At 39.7% G+C, this 20,040-nt stretch overlaps 1 protein-coding gene across 1 annotated transcript in view; it reads right to left on the reverse strand.

Moving 5' to 3' along the window:
* Window positions 1–377: 377 nt before the first annotated feature.
* Window positions 378–20,040, reverse strand: part of FAT4 (FAT atypical cadherin 4) — a 154,393-nt gene continuing 134,730 nt past the window's right edge. Inside the window, exons 12-17 of the mRNA XM_065836057.2 lie at window positions 17,364–17,449; window positions 15,764–15,943; window positions 14,768–14,892; window positions 13,417–13,634; window positions 8,333–8,594; window positions 378–3,731 (exon numbers count right to left, since the gene is read on the reverse strand). Of these exons, the coding sequence (XP_065692129.2) occupies window positions 1,861–3,731; window positions 8,333–8,594; window positions 13,417–13,634; window positions 14,768–14,892; window positions 15,764–15,943; window positions 17,364–17,449 (2,742 nt within the window). The 3' untranslated portion in view covers window positions 378–1,860. The remainder of the gene's footprint in view (window positions 3,732–8,332; window positions 8,595–13,416; window positions 13,635–14,767; window positions 14,893–15,763; window positions 15,944–17,363; window positions 17,450–20,040) is intronic.

Raw genomic sequence — 20,040 nt, forward strand, 5'->3', positions numbered from 1 at the left:
GGTGAAGCCTACTGCTTTTTGATCATATCAAGGTTACTAATGAAATACAAGAGGGATACACTGAAAGTTTGTCTCACCCTGGGTGAAATTCATCCCTTCGTAAGGGACAGCCATACTAGACTCAGTGGCACTGGGCTTGTGCTGCACCTCCACAGAGAGATTAATTTAATTGTCACAGTGATACTAGGGCTGCCTTCACTGTGAATGGACCCTGAATATGTATTTTGCATCATGAACTTGCTTATGAAAGCACATTTTCTCAATAAAAAGCTAGTAAAAGTAAAGATCGACAAGTGGGAATTAGAGAGAGAAGATGAAAGGTTTCCAATAACACACACCAAAGATTTTAAATAAATATTTTAATTCTATTATTGGCATTTACAGGTAGAAAGCATACAGTATGTTACAATTTTATCAAAATGTGAAAAATATGGATGTTACATAAGTAACAAATGTAAAAAAAGTATTTTTCTTACCTTCCCTGAAAGTAAGAAAACTATTCAGCATAGGAAAATATTGATATAAAAAAACACAGCTTAGGTAAAAAAAAAAAAAAAGGAAGTTTTTACACAGTACAATAGGTTCATCAGATCTGCATGAAGATGTAAGGACTTTGTGAGGTTCTACTTTATGTAAAACTTTAGGGAGTTTGGGACAAACAGTAAGCTACATTAATGAATCTACAAGTAGTTTTCCCTCATATCCATTTCAAAATGCTAGAGTGCAGTAATTTTCTATACAATAAATAATTTCCATCATAGAAAATCACAAAATGCAGAAAATGCCACTCCAAGGTCACAAAGGCTAGGCAGTGCTTTAAGAATAATTATAATAATACTTATTATAGTGCTTTATAAAGTCTAAGCACTTCGGATGAGTTAACTAATTAGTCCTCACAACACCCCTGTGAGGTGGGGGAGTGTTATTCCTACCTTTTCATAGTACGGATGGGAAAAGGAAATCTGGGGAGAAGCACAGACTGCAGCAGCAGCACAGCCGAGATGGGAGGGTTTGTTTTCCCCTTGCTCCCGTTGGTCATGCTGCTGCGAGCCAGGGTACCTGGCTGGGCTGGGCTGACAAATGCCAGTCGCTGCCCTCCAACTGGAAGCACAGAGGTGGGGAAGACAGGGACCGGGGTTAAGCATCCCAAAATATTTCATAGAGATTCAGAAGCTTTCACACAACTTTGTCAAAAAACAAAACAAAACAAAAAACAATCCCCCAAATAAACAAGCTGAAAAGAAAAAATTCCTAAAGTGCTGACTGGCTTGAGCTGCTTCTAGCACCTCTTGTATGGAATAAGACTTACAGCACTGTTGCCAGCAATTATTCAAGCTGATTTCATCCATAAAGTTACATGTGAGCAACTGCAGGATATGGTAACTATGTTTTCTGAGACACCTTGCTACGGTAATTCCTTCATTCACCATCCTTCTTCCATGCACTTCTTAAGAAAAATTAAATCCTCAATACTCTTGCATCGTAAAACACGTTAGTAGCTGAAGACAATATACACATCCTTCACAATTAAAAAAAAAAAAATTAGTTCAGTTTTAGAACAAAGCATTATTAATTTAAGAATCACAAACCAAACAATGGTAAATAGGAAACCCTTTTCAAAGGCTGCATGCCTAATATCTTGTTTCCAAATACAATGCATGCAGGAGAAATAAATTCATCCAAGCATAATTAAATTAAAAATGTTTTAAGTCTCTTTCAGCAGCATATTGGTTATTATTTTTAAAGTCTCCTCCAACCAAACTGGCCTGGGGTTCAAACGCTGATCTTTGCTTTTCTACAACCATATAATGGTTTGACTGGTCCATGGCTTTGCACTGTGGCAATACCAGGAGATAAAGCCTATACATACTGTTCCGCTTCCCCGTCTTTGGAAGCAGGCTTCATTGTACCACCTTTGTTATCTTCACTTGCTGCTGCTGCTGTTTTTTCAGGAAGTGATGCCAAATCTTTAAAAACATCCACATAATGCCCAAAGCCTGGGCCCCAGTTCAACAGGTTGTCCCAGTTGAAGCTTCCTGCTTGCTGCCCCAGCTTTGCAGGCAGAGAGCCATCCCCTGTGCCGGTGGCAGTCGCCTGTGCCCCCACTGGAGCCCCCTCTCCTCGGCGGCCAGGGTACCGCCGGGGCTTCAGCCTGGCACCATAGTTGTCCTCATCATCTGCATCAGACTCATTGACCTGGGATAACTTGGGCATCCTGGAGGTGTATGCTATGGGCTTATCCCTGTCATACTCCATCTCAGAGCAGGTGAAGGACTCATGGGAGTCACTGTCGGAGGAGGACTCGGGCGCGGGAATACCGTCAGCCGGGTTCCTCGTCCGGGACAGAGGCCTTCTGCAGTCTTCCTCAGAAGAGGACCGGCCGTGGTCGGCACTGCAGATGCTGGGGTTTCTGGGGCGAGGGGTGTTCAGTCTCTCCACCTCTTCGATAGACAGACCCACTGGAGGAGCACTCTCCAGAGGGATCTGCCCGATGGGCTGCTTCAGGCGGCTTCCCGGTCGGGAACCGTGGCTCGCCATGGTCTGCGGACTCTTACTTCTCCTCCCCAGCCGAGTGGCGTAGTTAAAAATGCCGGGCTGGCAGACGTCATTGTGCATCTCCAGTGGGCTCCCTTCCCTTATGGCGAGGTGCAGCTCCCTCGCCGGACTGTGCCTGTAGAAAGTTGACGATTTGGAGAAGGGCGCGGGGCTGTGCCGAGACAGGGGGTTGGGAGTTGGGCATGCTGAGTGGCTTAAAGACGTTGTCCTCAAGCCCTGCCCATATGCAGGCTGGTAGGTCAAGCTGCTGGCTCCCAAAGGCATGGGGGACTGCCGTGCAAAGCCCAGGGGACTGTGTCTCTGGATGGAGAACTTGGGTGTGTGGCTCCGAAACTGCTTGTAGTGCTGGATGATGTCGGCGTCCGAGGGGGCGATGCTGCTGGCATTGTCGATGTCGTAGTGTTCGATCTCAGGCTCAGGGGAAGCCAGTGGGGCGCTGGGGATCGTCTCTGTGGCATGTGGGATGTCAGTTTCATCATAGATGAGATAAGGGTTTTCTCTTTCAATGATGTCGGGTTTCGGGTTCCCTTCAGGCTGCTTCCTGACAGTCATGTCATCGCCATAGGGCGGGATGTTGTCAGGGTCATCAAATGCCACATTCTCACTCCCTTTTTTCTTCTTCTCCTTCTTTTTCTTTTCCTCTTTTGGGGCTTTTGACCTCTTTCCTCGGCACTGGTTGCAGAGGATGAGGCTGAGGACCAGAAGTGCCAGGACCGTCGCGCAGCTGCCCACAATAGCTGGCACGGCCCAGAGGGGCAGGGACAGCTCGGCAGGGTGTGGGGATGGGAGGCAGATGTGGCCACCATTGAGCCCAGCTCTACACTCATGGCCTGGGGCACATGAGACCCCCAGGCATGCCACAACCACCTCACACGTCCGTCCCGCGTACGCCTCGGGGCAGCTGCAAGTGAAGCCGGCGTGCACCCCGGGCTCGCAGCTGCCCCCGTTTTGGCAGGGGCTGGAGGCACAGGCACCTGGCGGGACGCACTGGTAGGCGTACCACTGGTTGATGCACATCAGCTCGCCCCAGCAGGGACTGCTGGCGCAGACGTCAGGGCCACGGCAGCCGATCTTCACTGAGGGATCTGTTTTGGAGACAGTGGCGAGGCTGTGCTTGCCAGCAAAGGGAAGGCTCTCCCCACCGTACTTGATGTAGGAAATGCAGCCATCGAAGCCTAGGAGAAAAAACAACAGTCATGTTGGGACCTTAAGACTGAGAACCTACTGTCAACAAACATCAAAGACATGCTGAGCATCACACTAAAGGGGAAGCCTTTTGATAGCAGATTTCACAGAATAACAGAATGTCAGGGATTGGAAGGGCCCTCAAAAGATCATCTAGTCCAGTTCCCCCACCAGAGCAGGAACACCCAGATGAGGTTACACAAGAAGGTGTCCAGGTGAGTTTTGAATGTGTCCAGAGAAAGAGACTCCACAAGTCCCCTGGGCAGTGTTCTGTCACCCTCAAGTTTCTTCTCAAATTTAAGTAGAACCTCTTGTGTTCCAGTTTGAGCCCATTACCCCTTGTCTTACCACTGGTTGTCAAGATCTGTTACCCCTGAAGTGAGAGAGGAAACACAAACACAGAAAAAACAAAATGGAAAACCCAATGCCATGAATCAGCCTTATTACATGATGCAGGTTTAAGCAGCACGTGCGGTAAATCAGTGTCAGTAACGCACGTGAAACCTCCATATTTTCACAAGTGCATCTTGTGTGTAAGCTTATGGTTGCTTTCCCACATTTTTATCTTGCATTGTAGTTAATGTAAATTGTGATATTAACCATAACAGTGGCAAAAATGGTAATTAACATAAATGTGATATTAACCATATTGGTGTAAAATCTGAGTAACCATTTTGTTAGAAGGATGGCCCATTCACAGATGTTTCAGTATCTGATTTTCTGCGCTTTTCTCATTTAGGCTCAAGTGTAAAGGAACATTTTGTTGCTTCTGTTAAATATTTCCTTTTACATTGTAATGACTACTTTGTTAATAAACTTTCAGTAATTTTGGGGGGTTCATATTGGACAGGAATTAAATTCTACTTTTAAGCCAAACAAGATTACGTAAAGTCTACTCATCCCTGCAGCTTCTGATATAACATTTATACATGTGTATTTTAAAACTAATAATTTTCACATCTAAGCTGTGCATAAATATGGAGATTAAAGATAAAAAAAGTAATTAAGTAACTTCTCTGAAGAGATACGCATGGCATTTCTATAAATGACAACAAAATATCTTGCAAAAAATATTTGGTTCTTCTAAGTCTGCCAAATAAGAATTCAGAAAGAGTCACAGTTTTTAATTTTATCAGTAAGACTTCAAAGCAACAAAAATATTCTTAGGGGAGTAAATAAAATGTACCAAAACCTGCAATTAAGATGCTGAAATTAATGTATCATGTTTTCTAGAAGCCCCCTAAGACATTTTGCGCTCCCATTGCTTTCATTAAATATGGAAAAAAAACCAACAAACAATTGTAAGCAGAAGCCTAAATATATTTTGACATTTTCATCTGGCTGTTTAGAATTATATAGGCTGCATGGGAGAAGAAATTACTGTCCAATTAGGAAATATCTACCTCAAGCTTGGAAACCATGAATTAAGTTCAAAGTGAGGAAAAAAAAATCAAACATAATATAAAATGAAAAAAATGTATTTTGGGTAAAACCAGGTTGCTCACATATAGACTCCACTCTGTCACTTGTTGAGCAGATATTACCTGAGGCTTGCAATGCACATGGGTACTTTTGTGATTGCAGACTGCTTTTCTTACAGATAGACTCATCAAAGGAAGGCTGAAGGTTATATTTTCAGGTGTTTGTTATAATGTAGTTTCCCCTTGAAGAAAAATTATTTAGCCAAAATACTAAGGAGCAAATGGTTGGATTTCGCAGAAACTTTGTATTTTCTAAATACAGGGTGTTTCAAAAAAATGGACCCCATTTCAGAGATATAGCGATGTCAAATTTGGTCTATGTTTTTGAAACACCCTGTATATTGCTAAACTGACTGAATTTTCAATTTATAGACCCATTTCACTGAAGCTAAATAAGGGCTCTAAAGTTCAGTAAATAAGCCAAGAATTCAGATGGTTACTATAGGGAAACATCTATTCTAATAATATTTAATGTCTTTAAAATGAATTTAAACAAATATCCCCTCAAATTACTTCATTCAATACACTTGAATGTTTTTCTTTCCTAATTTTCCCACATTTCTAAAACTTATTATCCCCATGTAGAGAAACCTATTCACAGCTGGCTTGGCTGTGTTAGCAGAAAACATTTGCTTCAATTGCCATTTGCTTGTGTGCTTTCCAGTCTCTCCTTTTCTGAGCTGAAGTTGTCTACTGTGCTTCAGCTAAGCCTCCTGTTTTATTGTCCCCTAAACCACGGTGCTCATGGCAATACTCTTACGTCTCTGAATCTCAAGTGGCCTTTTTCCAGAGTTCCCATTGCTTGGTTGTAGCACTATCCTGTCAGTCTCCGTGCTGAGAGCACCCAGGGAGATGGATTATCCTCGGCCATTGTGTGGTTGAGTGTGAGGTCACAGAGAAATCCAGCCTTTTGCCAGCCTCATAATTCCCTGTGTTGCTGAGACTTAATCCTTTCTGCGATGGTTTTTGGATGGTGCAACCTTAGGCTGACCTCTGCCCAGAGCTGTGACAAAATGGCATGCACAGATGTGTTTGCAAATTATGCTCCTTTTTACCACATGTGCTGTCGCTGTAAGATACATGTTTCTTTCTCTTGAACTTCCGATAGCTTGTCTTTAGAACACCATGCCAGGTTTACAGGAAGGTTTAATTCAAGGCCACATTTGTCAGCTCTTACGCAATAATAAACAGGGAGAAGGAAAGTGCCACTGTTCAGTTCTGAAGCATCACGCTTGGGTGAAACAATAAACAGAAGGAAATTTTCAGTGTATCACTAGTGTTGGAAAAGGTTTCATTTCTGCAAGGATATTGCTGTAGTGGAAGAACAGCAACTACAAATGTAACTTCATGAATAATTGTGGAAAATTCCATAAAAATAGCTAGCACAGAGATAAATGTTATGAATATTGACTCTGTCATGAAATAGCAAATATACCCGAGTTGTATGAGGTGGTATTACAGATTTATAATCTTCAAAGGATATTGTTTTAAAACCTGAACACCCTCTGATGTCGGAAATGAAATACGAGTTGGTATGAACATCAAATATGTTTCACTGAGAGATGCAAGTCAGGTGGTGTAAAGGGACATGAAAGCCTTATACGTTTTTCACACATGCTATTTCTATACTATTTCTCTTCTGAAAGAGCTGTATTTTCTTTCAGCGTTACTTATATTTTCATTTTCTCTTGGTTTTACATTCCCAAATAAAGAGGAAATTGAGGATTTAGGTTCAGGAGGGAGCCCAAGCAAAATGGATGATTACCTTGCCGCGAGCTTGGTGGTCCCTTGCAGCAGTGATGTGATAAACAGCAACTGGGATTTTGTCAGGTCTACCCAAGGTAAAAGACACTGGATATACCAGATCCACAGCCCTGGAATTGTCACTCATGTATGTTTTTGTCTGCCTTTAACAGTACTGCAGATATTTTTGACTCTCTGAGTTCATGCAGAGTTTTATGCCTCCCCCTTGTAAATTCTTCGTATGTTGCACACAATGTAATCCAATATTAAAATAAAATAAAATCATATGAATAAGAGATTTTGGATTGTGTGTTCCTAATGGAAGCCAGACATTCCTAATTTGTCTTCCACAGCATCAGGCAGTGGTGAGAAGTTAGTGTCCTCAATTTTCTTTGTTCCAGCTTTCCTAAAAGCCTCTGATTTTCCATGCATAAGCCTCTCATAAAACATACATGTAAAAAGGGTAAAGGTTAGCATAGCATTCATATGATTTTTGTACCAAATTTCATACAAATTCACAATACACAAAAGTGAAGTGTGAATTTGCACCACTCAAAGATACTTCATTTGGTCACAATTCTTGAAGTCAGGAAGATTTTTCAATATAAAAACTCCATCAACCCTACGCCTCCATTGTCTGGAGTATCTCACAGTTTTTAGCTAAAAATTACTTCCATTTTTACTTATCACTGGGGGAATGATATCAAATATATGTTATCTACTTCTTTGCCAGGGTCAAAGACAGTTGCTTTAACTCTCAAAGGAGACTGATTTACTTCTTAACAACTAGATGTCAGTCAGAGGGTAGTTCTTTATTGTCCTTGGTTTCTGTTGCTCAGAAGTAAATCCTATTCTCCATTTGACAGCTGGATAAAGCAGGAGGAAGTTGGTCTTGCAGAAAATATTTTAATCATATTAATAACAGGCTAAATCCTGCAGTACTTACCAACCCCCTACAGAGACAAAGTTCTCATTTAGCATTTTCGCCTGAGTAAAAGATTTGCCTTGATTTTCCAGATTCTGACCCAGGTAAATAATAGACCCTTTCTTTTCCATTAGCATAACAAAATCATAACAACTGTTTTACAGACAAGCAAGTAAACCCTGTCCCCCCACCTCCAAAAAGCCCTGCAGATGGAGTGCTTGCTTTTGGAAACAAGGCTGTAATGCATATTAAAGGAATAAAGTTTGCAATCCTTATTCATTCAAATTGCAGTTTTTCTGGCAAAGTATGGAAGTGTGTTAGTTGCTTATAAATTATTACAGTACTTTCTGCAAGCTCTAAGCAAATAAGAGACCCTTTGTGTGTTCAAATGTGCTTATGTGCACTATATTAAAAAAAAACCCAACAAACTAATAAAAATTACCTGCAACTGTGCTCTTGAAAGGTTGACTTGATGGGATTCCTCCCAAAGAAATAGTAAGAACGTTTAGTCCACCAAAGTCTTGTGTGGCATGGAGAATATCTCTGCTATGAGTCTTGTCGACCGACAGGATAGTAGCAGATCTGTTCTTCTCAATGAGTACCGAATGCCACTGGCCATCCGCAGTGTACACTTCTGGGATATTTCTTTCCACTTTCCCAGCAATTCCAGCATCAGAAACATAATGCACTTTGCCACCTTTTATCTGATGAGAAAAAAAGCAAAATGCATAATTTAAAACTGATAGGCACATAGCCGTCTCTATACATACATCACCAATGTAATGCCTATTCAGTACAGCTTTGGTAATACGTAGCTCCATTTGTCATTCAAAGACGGGCTGTATTTTTTCCCAAATAATAGTTTCGTGCTAAAAATGTATTAATTTTTTAGTACAAAAAAGTTGTCTGCAATTAAATACATATTTGCACCCATAAAAAAACTTAGAACTGCCATCCACTCATTCCCTGGCTGATCTCCTAAGAGAAGAACCTATTGAGAGGTCAGCCACAGGGCATGTGCAGGACAAAACATTTTAACCAATAAAAGGATAATTCTTCCTCCTTCTTCAATGCAAGTGCGGAAAATGCTCTGCAGAGTAAACAGATGTTGTTCTTGCCCCAAAAAACTTGCATCTAGTTTTTATTATGACACAGTAGGAATATATAAGGCATGGCAGAATTTGAGCAAGACTCCAATTTCCTATCTGGTTTTGCTGCTAATTTGCATTTTGCAGAGAAATATTTGTATTTTAAAAACCTTTCTGAATAGGTGCAAAGTGTATTATTTTGTGTGAATTTCAAACGGTGCTTACTTGAGCAAACAGCTCTTAAACTTGTGAGCTGTTAGAAAAAAAAACAAAGGTACTATTAAATTACATGAAAAAAATTTTGGCTTTTCCTCTACGAATGATGCTTTGCAATTCTACAGAATCATGAGATGCAGGGTTTTAAACCTCTTACTCACTAAATATGAAATGATCTTAAAATGAGATCAGTGCAAATGTGAATTTAAGATACAGGAGCTAAAAAGAAAGAACACCCAAACCCCCCAGCTTCTCAAATATTGCATATATCAGCTGACTTCCTAAGGTTGTATTGACTTGTGTACAGCTCACGTAGGGTGGCTCTACAACTTGTTGCAAATTTCCCTCCATACTCCTCTCCAGACCCTGCATGTTTGGTCACACGTGGTAAATAACATGACAGTTTTGCCCCTGTGTTCCTTGCTGCAGCTTGGTTTGTCTGTGATATGTAACACGAGTGTGCAGAACGTGCACACATGTAGTCCAGGAAAGGCTGAAGCCCCAGGTTTGTGGAAAGCTCTCTATGCGCTTTGTTCCAGGAAAAATAACGTTGGCCTGGGAAGAACTGTGAGGCAACACACTGGCTACAAGAATGCTGCTCTCATTTCCAGAGGCTGTTAAATGCTCTGGATTTACTTCTTTAGTGATGCAAGCTGAGGATTTTGTTCATACAGACCAACTTTAATATGGCTGTAAGACCATGCTCATGTCTTGGCAACAGCCTAAATGAATGTATCTAGCACATATTCCATTTGGATCAGGAAATACAATGGTTAATATGTGCACACACTTCATTTATAAATGCTGGAATTCAGACTATTTGAAAATGTATTGTTTGATAAAGCTGCTCCTCAAAAATAGGATGCTTTTGTTACTGGCAAACACAGGTGGCAAACATCTAAACCATCGGAGAGTGCAAAGAAAATCCCATATTTGGACATGCAGTCACACAGACTATTATACTAAACACCATCGGTGACAATCAAAAGTATTTATAAAAAGATTATCTGGGCAGAATATATACATATATTTATGTTTGTAACCTTTAATTGGTTTGTTAGTCTTAGTTTGTCTTTATGCTCCATGAAAAGACAGTGTTGTATTTTGGTCTTTATGTGAACAAAAATAAATATATCATATCATACAATATCCTCTAAACTTATGGGAAGACTAAGCACAGAACTGTAACTTCTAATTCCACATTAGACAAGAATTCTAGAATTATCTACCTGTCAACAGTTGATATTTTCCACACTGATTTATGACTCTTAAGCTCTATTTCTGTTTCTTTAAAATTGCATGTGACTAACTTATACTAGTGGCATTTGGAAAATAAAATTTCCAGAGACAAGACCAGTCCATGACTTCTTCAACCAGGAAAAAAAAGGAATGTTCTTCTTGGTTCCTTGAAGCACAACATATTTCTAAATTTGAAACAAATGCTGATGCTGACAATATTGAGTAACACCCATTTCTGGGTTTTATTTAAATGTCAGAGCAACTGACAAGTAGGAAATAATGAAAAGAATGAACCACTAAAGCAAACACATTCCTAACTACAAGGATGATTCAACTTTACTAATATTCACAGTCTCCTTTACTGAACAAATTGCTTCTTTTTTTGTCTTAAATCTGAGCACTAGCCTTTACAGATTTATAGCCCACAGGATAAGACATAATTTAAATGAGTTATGTTCTGATTTATTACTGCAACTTTTTACATGCATAGAATCACAGAATAGTTTGGGTTGGAAAGAGCCTTTAAAGATCATCTAGTCCAATCCCCACTGCCACAGGCAGAAGCATCTTCCACTAGACTGGGTTGTGGAAAGCCCCATCCAACCTGTCCGTGAACACTTCCAGGGATGGGGCACAGCTTCTCTGGGCAGCCTGTCCCAGTGCCTCACCACCCTCATCAAGCACACACTATCTTACATGGTAACATGTAATCCACATTCTCTACTTGTACAATTCCTAGATCTTTGAGCTACAGTTATGCTCATCCAATCTGACTTTAGATGAGATTTTCAGCTAAAACAAGACAGGCAATTTCACTTTTAACCTTCAGTACTTCTAATTGAATTAGTTAATTAGTTGCAGCATGTAGATGAGGTTCTTAGGGACATGGTTTAGTGACAGTGTTAGGTTAACAGTTGGACTCTGTGTTATTGAGGGTCTTTTCCAAGCAAAATGATTCTATGATTCCACACATTGTTTACAGGAAAATAAGCCAAATCCCCTACCCTCTTCCTTTTATATATGTATGTATGTATGTATGTATGTATGTATTTATTTATTTATTTTTGCAGGGCAGGGAGACACACATACACCATTTTCTACCTGAATCGCACGATTGTTTAATTTAATTTTCTAGGTTTTGTATCTTTCCTGGATTAAGCAGCCCTTTATATTCTAAAGGCTTCTCTTGGGGCTTTCTAGGGGGAGGTTACATCCATCATTTAGTGAATCAGCTGTGTGCAACCTCAGTGGGTCTCATTTATTACCACTGCTCTAATTCTACCTCAATGCCAACTATATCAAACCCAGTTAACTACAAGGGGAAAAATGTGGAGGCATGGAGGTAGCCACAGGACTTGTAGCTTTTCTCTAGCACAGTCTAATATTAAAAACACATGCCAGTTTCCTATGAGCACTTACACTTTGGATAACAGGCATATTAAAACACCCAAAAATCAAGTTATAAAATTGACTGTTCTGAAGATGGATAAGAGAGCTGTAAACAGAAGTCCCTAAAGCTCATCTTCTGCACGGGGGGTGGACTGATTAGCCAGAGAGACCTACGTGCGGGTTGGCTTCACTAACATATTGGGCCACCACCGTGGGCAGTGCTTGTCGAGACACCTACTCCAGGTACGAGTGGCATCGTAGGAGCTGTACTGTACTAACTACGGTTAAATTACTACAGTTTTATTAACTAGCATAATCTGGGAACCTTTTGGCAGTAATCAGTACAGTGATGTTACATCTCCTTCCTTAAATTGCTGCATCTGTTACTAGGTGAACCTCTGTTCTTTTCCTGCGCACAGCTGGGTCTGGGACTTTACACCCTCTGCTTGCTTGTATAACTTCACCAATATTAACAATAATAAGAGTGTTTGCATAAACACACCACTTGTGCTTTCAGCCAGGAACGGCAACTCACTCTTTTTTTTTTTTTAATAATGCTTGTAGAGCTGACCTAGCAAATTCTACTAGGGAGAAAATGGGAGTATTTGGTTTTCTCTCCAAAACTCAAAATAATGAGATCTTATCTGCTAATACGACTGAGGCAGAAACTTCCTATGAAATGATGCGGTAAAAGCGCACGCCAGGGAAGTAATGCATACTTGCTTCTTAAAAGCAGCCGGTGTGTCAGGAAAGCTCTGTACCTCTGATCAGCACAAGAATCAGGCAGGTGGAGAATTTCGATGGGGCTGAAGCTTAGAAAGTGTGAATTTCTGTATGAGTTTCTTTCAAAGTCAGGGAAAAAACCTGGAAAGTCTTATAGCAGTCAAGAAACTTGGAGCTTACACCAACCCAATAAAGGGGCTTGCCAACATCACTGCTGTACTCATTTAGAGTTATGAATAAATGGATTGAGTCATAGCCAGGAACTGAGCCTTCTCTTGAGAAAGGTACCTTCTGCAGCGATAAACTCTTTGGGAAAAAAAGAAACAACAATGGTGTGGCATTTGAAGCACTAATTCAGCTACATATCTCAAAATAATTTGATATTGCTCTATGGGTAACCTCATGAATTCAAGTCATCCTTTGCTTCCTAGTTTGATAAGCATGAGCCACGCTCATAGGAATTAACGAAAATTTTTTGGCAATTGCTAGCGGGGTTTAACTAGAGGGCCTGGGTTTGAGGCCTGAGAAATCAGAAGATAAAAGGCCAATAACAAAACGATTTGTTCTGCAGAGTGTCACTTAAAGTTGATAACAAATATGGCAATGAGTACCATTCCTGCAGCCTTAGAACAGTCACTATTTGGAGTCTGGACAAAAATGATTAGATAGAAAAGCATCAAGATCTTCTGATACCTTGGCAAATATCAAGGGAATTGTTGAGAAGATGAATGATACTGGAGCAGTGCCTAGCCTCAGTTAAAGACCCAATATTTTATAAAGGAAACAGAAACAGTAATGGAAAAATGTGATTTTGATCACTATGCATGAGGCAGTCCAATCAAATCAAACTCAGCATTAGCTGCAATCTTACCTTCACGGTAGTGAAGTTGCTGCTTTCCTGGATGTGAACTAAAATGCCGTTCTCGCTTCTTGTCCTGAACTTCACTTCCAAGCGGTCTGCATTCGGGGGTCCCGGGCCAGCGCCTCGAGTGCCGTGTCTCATCATGTATTCCCGCTTCTTGTTTGGGCTCATGTGGTAGTCAAGTCGTCCTTTGCCTTCCAGCGACAGGGCGGTGTCGGCAGTAATATCTGGGACATGGATGGGGAAGCGCTGAGTAGGCAGCTCGTTACAGCTATAGCCATCATCTGCCTAATAACAACCATTTTCTTTCAGAGCAGAGATCAAGTTCAGAGCAGGTCAGGGGGGAGAGCAGGAGCGAACGGCAATTTCACCCTCTCTGTTCTTTGGCTTTAACCAGAATGTGTGTTTGAGAGTGGGAGTGTGCAAGTAATTTACTGTTGCTATCAGTCAATAGTAAATTAAAACTCACTAGGGAACAAGTGAGGGAGTAAGGAAAAAAATTTGGCTCTCAGAACTGTAATTCCTTCCCAGGGATGTTACTGTTTCCATTACTGCAAGCAGGGTTTCATGATATATCGAACTCTAAGCTCTTCAGGGCAGAGATAATGACTTTCTATTTGTCATGGCATAAAAAAAGAATAAAAAATGGCAGAACATTGACTACCAAATGCTGTTAAAATTATGGCTGAATTCTTTTGTAAACTGGTGCAATAAAAGCGTATAAATCAGCTAAACAATAATGGGACATGTAAGAAAACAAAGCCCAGTCATTATAGTGCAACTACATGGAAATAAATCACTTTGCTTTCCTAGACAATCCTGTATTGATTTACAGAGCTACCCATATGTGAGTTAATAACCCCAGACTGTAAATGGCTTGCTTTCATTTACATTTACCATACCTTCTTGCGCATAATCTGATCGTCATTTTATTAAAAGCCTTACAGTTCAGAGAAGCCATAAGCAGATACACACCATGTTTAGGTGAAGGGAAGGGTCCTCCCTTACCCTTTTACCTCCCCATGGCAGACAAATCCCTCCTTTGGGATATCTTTATTTTGGTTACTGACTATACATTATAGGGAAGTAGTAGTTTTAAATGAGTGCAAGTTATCTGAAATGTGATATATCACACAAAAAACCTAATATATGTAATTTGTTGCTATTTTTAACTCATGAAAGGACAATAGTCCATTGTGGACTTTTCCTGCCTAATTATTTAAAGAGGCACGCGTACTGCTTTTTCATTATTTTATAGAATTAACTATACCATGCCCCTGAAAATAAACTCTTAATGACATTTGGTTAAACCGTAGTTAGGTGTACATGAAAGAGAAAGACAGTAAAACCTTCGCCATACATTTTTCACAGTGCTTTCCCGTCAGCCCATCTTTGCAGTGACACTGCTGCCACGACCAGTGATCAACGCACGTGCCACCATGTTGGCAGGGGTTGGTCGCGCAAGCGCCTTCTAGTCTGGGACATCTGAAACAAATCAGAAAAGTAGATATTGCAGAACGTATGTGCAAATAAGTGGAGAAAATGTGCTGGGAAGCGTCATGTGTTTGAACGATACTCTCTTTCTTCCCCCTAGAGATGCAAAAGCATAGAGGCTCTTCTCCACACGCAGCTCATGTTTCTAAACAGATCCCAGTTTTCAGCATTAAGTTATAATGGGTTTCCAAAAGACAAAGGAATTCAGAGACAGTGAAACTCCTTTTATCTGTTACACAAGAGAAGTCAAAACTCTTTAAATGTGCTTTTTATGTTATAGACCTCTGGAGACTTTGTATCACAGAGAAGAGCGAACATGGAGGAAGAAAGAGAAAGGGTGAGCTAACAAATTTGAACATAAGACTGACATTATTGCTACAACTGTGACTGAGATGAAAAAACAATAGAATCAGATAGTCCATCATTTCTGAAAGACCACTTGGAGGATATGAGGGAAATTCAGTGATACTTGAGAGGCAAACTGACAGAACAGACACTGTAGATTAAAAAGAAATGGGAGGGAGTAGAGGTTTAGTAAACTGTATGAGTACAGCCAAACCCAGGTGGAATTAATAAAGAAACTCAGTAACAGGGCTACTCTATTTCAGCCTGCAAAGCAACATTAATAGTAATTGGCAATAGAAATATAATTATGTTGCTCTTGTGAAGCCTCTGTAATCTCTGTGAACCTTTCATTCAAATTCAGTTTCTTCCTAAAGTTTTCACACTTTACAATAAATCCTACAGTCACTTTTTTTACAAGAAATATCTGACGGTGTCTGAATGGAGTAGCGTCTAGCTTTCGTGACGGCTTCCTTTATTGTAAACGCAGTTCATTTGATACCATATATAGCAGACGTACTGATCTAAGATTCCTTGAGCTGCCAAGGCCTGGCTGGGCTCCATGGGACGTCCGTTGACTGCAAACTCCATTATACAGCCCACAAAATCATGGCTTTCCACCTGTCCTCTCCTTTGAAGGATGGGCTCTACAGACCTGATGCCACCAACAGTAACTCGATTTGGTTGTACATCAAGAGTCCTATAAAAGAGTCAGAAAAATAATTTATCAGTATCAGACATTAAGATAGCAATGGCAACACAGGGGCTGTGACCATCAGCTACAGTCTGCAGCTGAAGCTCCTCTTCCAAAATTCGTATGTTATATTTAGAAGGGGAGACAGAGAGATCAGTAGTGCTTGAACTAACAGTTATAAAGGGAATGACTCTACATTCACACTCAGTTATTGCATGTCAAAATTTCGATTCACTTGAATGAGCAGTGTGTTGAAATCTTAATGAACAAGGTTTTTACTCACTTATGATTTAAATTGCAGATGATATTTAAATAGCTAGAAGATGGATTCATTATTTTACAAAGATGTAAGAGCTTTGCCAGTGGAGAAACCACATAAGGCAGGAAGTAGGATTGTGATTATTGTAAGAAATTAGTAAAAGTAATTAGGATTAAAGTTATTGCTATCTCCAAAGAGGACCTAAAGACGTGATAGAAAGGCTTCTAAGTTAGTTATGGTAAACATAATAAATAAGGTTTGTTCTCTGTACTAGTCAATGTTTAAGAAATGAAAACTGTACAAGATAGCATCTGGAAATTACCGAAAACAATGTCAAAGAAGTTACTTCTTTTTAGGAAAGCAGTGATATTATTTCTTATACCTTCATAACAGATGACAAATGTAGCTTAAATAACTAAATAAATCAATGAATGAAGACCCCAAATCAAAGCCAAAAACTGGACACTGGAGTGAGATACGGGTGCTACTAGAGTAATAGCATTTTGAGTCTGAGCCTGTTTTTTGGTAAGAGAGATCCGATTCAAAATGTAAAAGTAGAACAGGCTTTGCTGGAGATTTGTTGCGCTAAATACTGTCGAACTTCAAACTGTCAAAGTGTAGTACTTAAGAGCCAGATGATTATAACAAGTACATTGGTGTTTTACTGTCTAAGATTTATAAGTTATCAGTAATTATGGGCACCTGATATTCTGATTTGTTAACTCTTCCTACGCTATGATGTGAAATCTCACAGCATTAAGCAGTAAGTCTTATTGTTGTTTACACCACAGCACAGACTACTCATGGCCATATGCTTCTTATGTGCCATCAGAGGCTGGGGACAGAGATAGAGTCAAGAACTGGGGATTTCTGAATAAACTCCTTTTTGTGAATGAACTCCATGCAGAAATGTAGCCAGAGTTAGCAAGTAGCAGTGTATGTAGAAAATTTAATTTGTTTCTGCAAAGATGGGAAAAAAGGATACTCCAGAGCCTTGCCTTTGCATGCCTCTGAAGTAGTGCAGCTGAAGTATCTATCCTTTGTTTGAGGTTTGGCTAAGGGCATGTAATCATTATTCCAAATTTCCCTGGCTTTGGAGGATGATTTCTTTTTCATTTTAATTTTATTTTACAGCAAAAAAGACACACAGAATGAAGAGTTATTTACCAGTCAGAAGAAACAGCGACATTGCTAACAGTGCAGTAGCCTGGCTCCTGATCCTCAGAGCAGGAATCCACTGTCAGTGATGCTGCCTGCAAAAGCCACACATACAAATATGCTGAATATCACAAGGCTGTAGTTCCCAACCATATAAGATATTTATGATTAAATACATTGTATTTAGTACTTGGCTAGAATGGAACACTTGTATATTACTGTGTTCACTCAGGACCGCAGGGTGCTTCAGAGCCACTGATCAGCTATGTTCTACATCAGCATAGTGAATACCAACATGTGGGTACTAACAGAGAATGAGCTAATTGACTGCTTCATACAGGGAATCAGTGAAACACCAAGTTTTCAGATTTGGGTAGGGTTTCTTTCGTGTTTGTTTGCTTTACTCCTCAAATTTGCAGTTACTTTGGCGCATGCCATATCCTACTCTTCATCAGAACAGAGCTGCTCCCTCCAAACAAAAAGAGCATTTCTTCTGGGCTTGACCATGATATTACACACACTGTTTGAATTTGATGAAAGTACATTTCAAAAGCTGGGAGTAAAAGCACGCAAGATTAAAGCTAAAAATAACAACCGAGTGGACCACTCAGGACTCAAATAGTAACCAAGTGGACCTGATTAAGGTAACTCTGAAGCTGATACGTCATGAAGGTTGTTTGCCCCACGTTAATGGTAAAACGTGTGGATACCTATAGTGGGACCAAGCTGACATTCGGAGAAGTACAAGGCATCATCAGCACTTAGAGCAATCTTCCTCTTTATTATCCCCAAGCCAGCAATCCCCAATCAAGTTACCTCATTATCCATCTCAGTCACTTACGCTAAAGCAAATCATGACATTTTATTTGTAATCTCTAAAAGTCTAACCAAAGCTTTGACTAAATCATGAAACAATTCCTCCTCATTTAAAAAGGAGTTTTTATTTTATTCCTTATTTAGCAAAGAATTTTTTCCACAGTGATTTATTAATAACAGATGCGCCAAGGAAAAAACCCTGAAGGTTAGTTACTCCTTAAAACAAATTTTCAGAAAAATAAACATAATCTCCAAATTGTACATATCAGCTTCTCATGTTTCAACCAGATGTGTGGTACAGTTTTATGGCAAATTTAAATCACACGTCACTTTTAAAAATGCCTTGGTTTATATTTTGATTTAGATTACTTTACAGGAGCTGAGCAAACAGCAATAGCTATCAGTATGTCATTACTGTGCAATAGCTTTTTTCTGCCTCCAGTGAAGTCCACTAACAACATCTTGTTGAAATCCCCATAGATTGTCCATGCTATTTCCAAATATGCACTGTGAGCTGATGCCTTGTATTGACCAAATGAGTTCATAGTTCTCAGCCCCAAATCATGTCCTACAGCACACTTAAATTGTTCAATTTGCTATTTGTAATGAAAGCTTATCTTTGCTTTATTTCCATACATAACGAGCAGACTGCTTCTCCCAAGAAACCTCAGTCTGCAGTTCCAAAGCAGATCATATGTTCTGTATAAATGAAACAATTAATAGAAAGAACAATAAGCTGGTCGGTAGGCCATCACATGCCTACATATTTTCCTTCAGAATATCAACAATAAAAAACGAAATGAGCTTTTTGTTCTTAGCTCAGTCAGTGTAATCTCCCTAACTTACATCGCTATGCGCTGTGAAAGCCAAACTACAACCCCAGCTGAAGGGCTGGATATTTGAGAATATATTTTACTTGGACCAGAGTTCATACAATTTATTTTCTAATGTTACTCAAATGTTCCTGCTTGTTACTTAAGAATTACTCTACAGTTACCTTGCCGCATTATGAGACTTTCTATCCTGTCACTCCGCAATAGCTCAGGACTGACAACTTAATGATTTTACCAGTTTCCGATGAAATCCCACTGTGCTGTAGGAAATGACAGATTTGGGGGCTATTTTATACAGTTTTGGACACCTGAGAGACATTTTTCCTGCAGCAGAAATATTTACGACAAAGGCAATTCTTTTCACATACTGTGTTTGTAAACAGCTGACATTACTAAAAAGGTTTAAACATAAAAAAAAAATAAATATATGTATATATATAAAAGGTATAGGTTATCTTAAGCATTTGGTTTCAATCTGAAGCATTCATAACTGAAATTCCCTATAAACAGACCTTTTTATGTTATCTCTTCTATAGCCTAGCCCTGTGGCCTATCTACAAGTTAAACATTTGCCTGCTTTATTTTTTCCTTAATTGTAGTTCATTTATTTGTTGCAATTTTTAAGGTGCACTCTTATACTGAGCCATTTAAATCTTATCAATAGAAATATCACACTGATTTAGTTGCTAAAATGGGAACTGGGTACCTTTCAAGATTTAAGTCCACCTTTGGGCTTTACTATTTTGAAGCTGTGATTATTACGTATCTGATATTAAGTTAAATTGAAAGAGAATCATTACTCGACATCACAATTATCCTTCATCTTATTTGGATATATAACTCCTACAAACACACACTAATTGGATTTGCAAATCCAGCTGAACACTAAATTATCTCCCCTTCAATAAATGGAGAAATCAGGTCTCGCACTACGAAACCGAAATGCAGTTTCAGGCTTAAGAACCTTTAAATGAGAATTTTTAAAAGCACCATTTAGGAAGGTCAGGAGACAACCTGTTCCTATACAAAACCTCAGA

Source organism: Patagioenas fasciata, chromosome 4 (genome assembly GCF_037038585.1).
Source record: "Patagioenas fasciata isolate bPatFas1 chromosome 4, bPatFas1.hap1, whole genome shotgun sequence".
In the NCBI taxonomy this organism is placed as follows: domain Eukaryota; kingdom Metazoa; phylum Chordata; class Aves; order Columbiformes; family Columbidae; genus Patagioenas; species Patagioenas fasciata.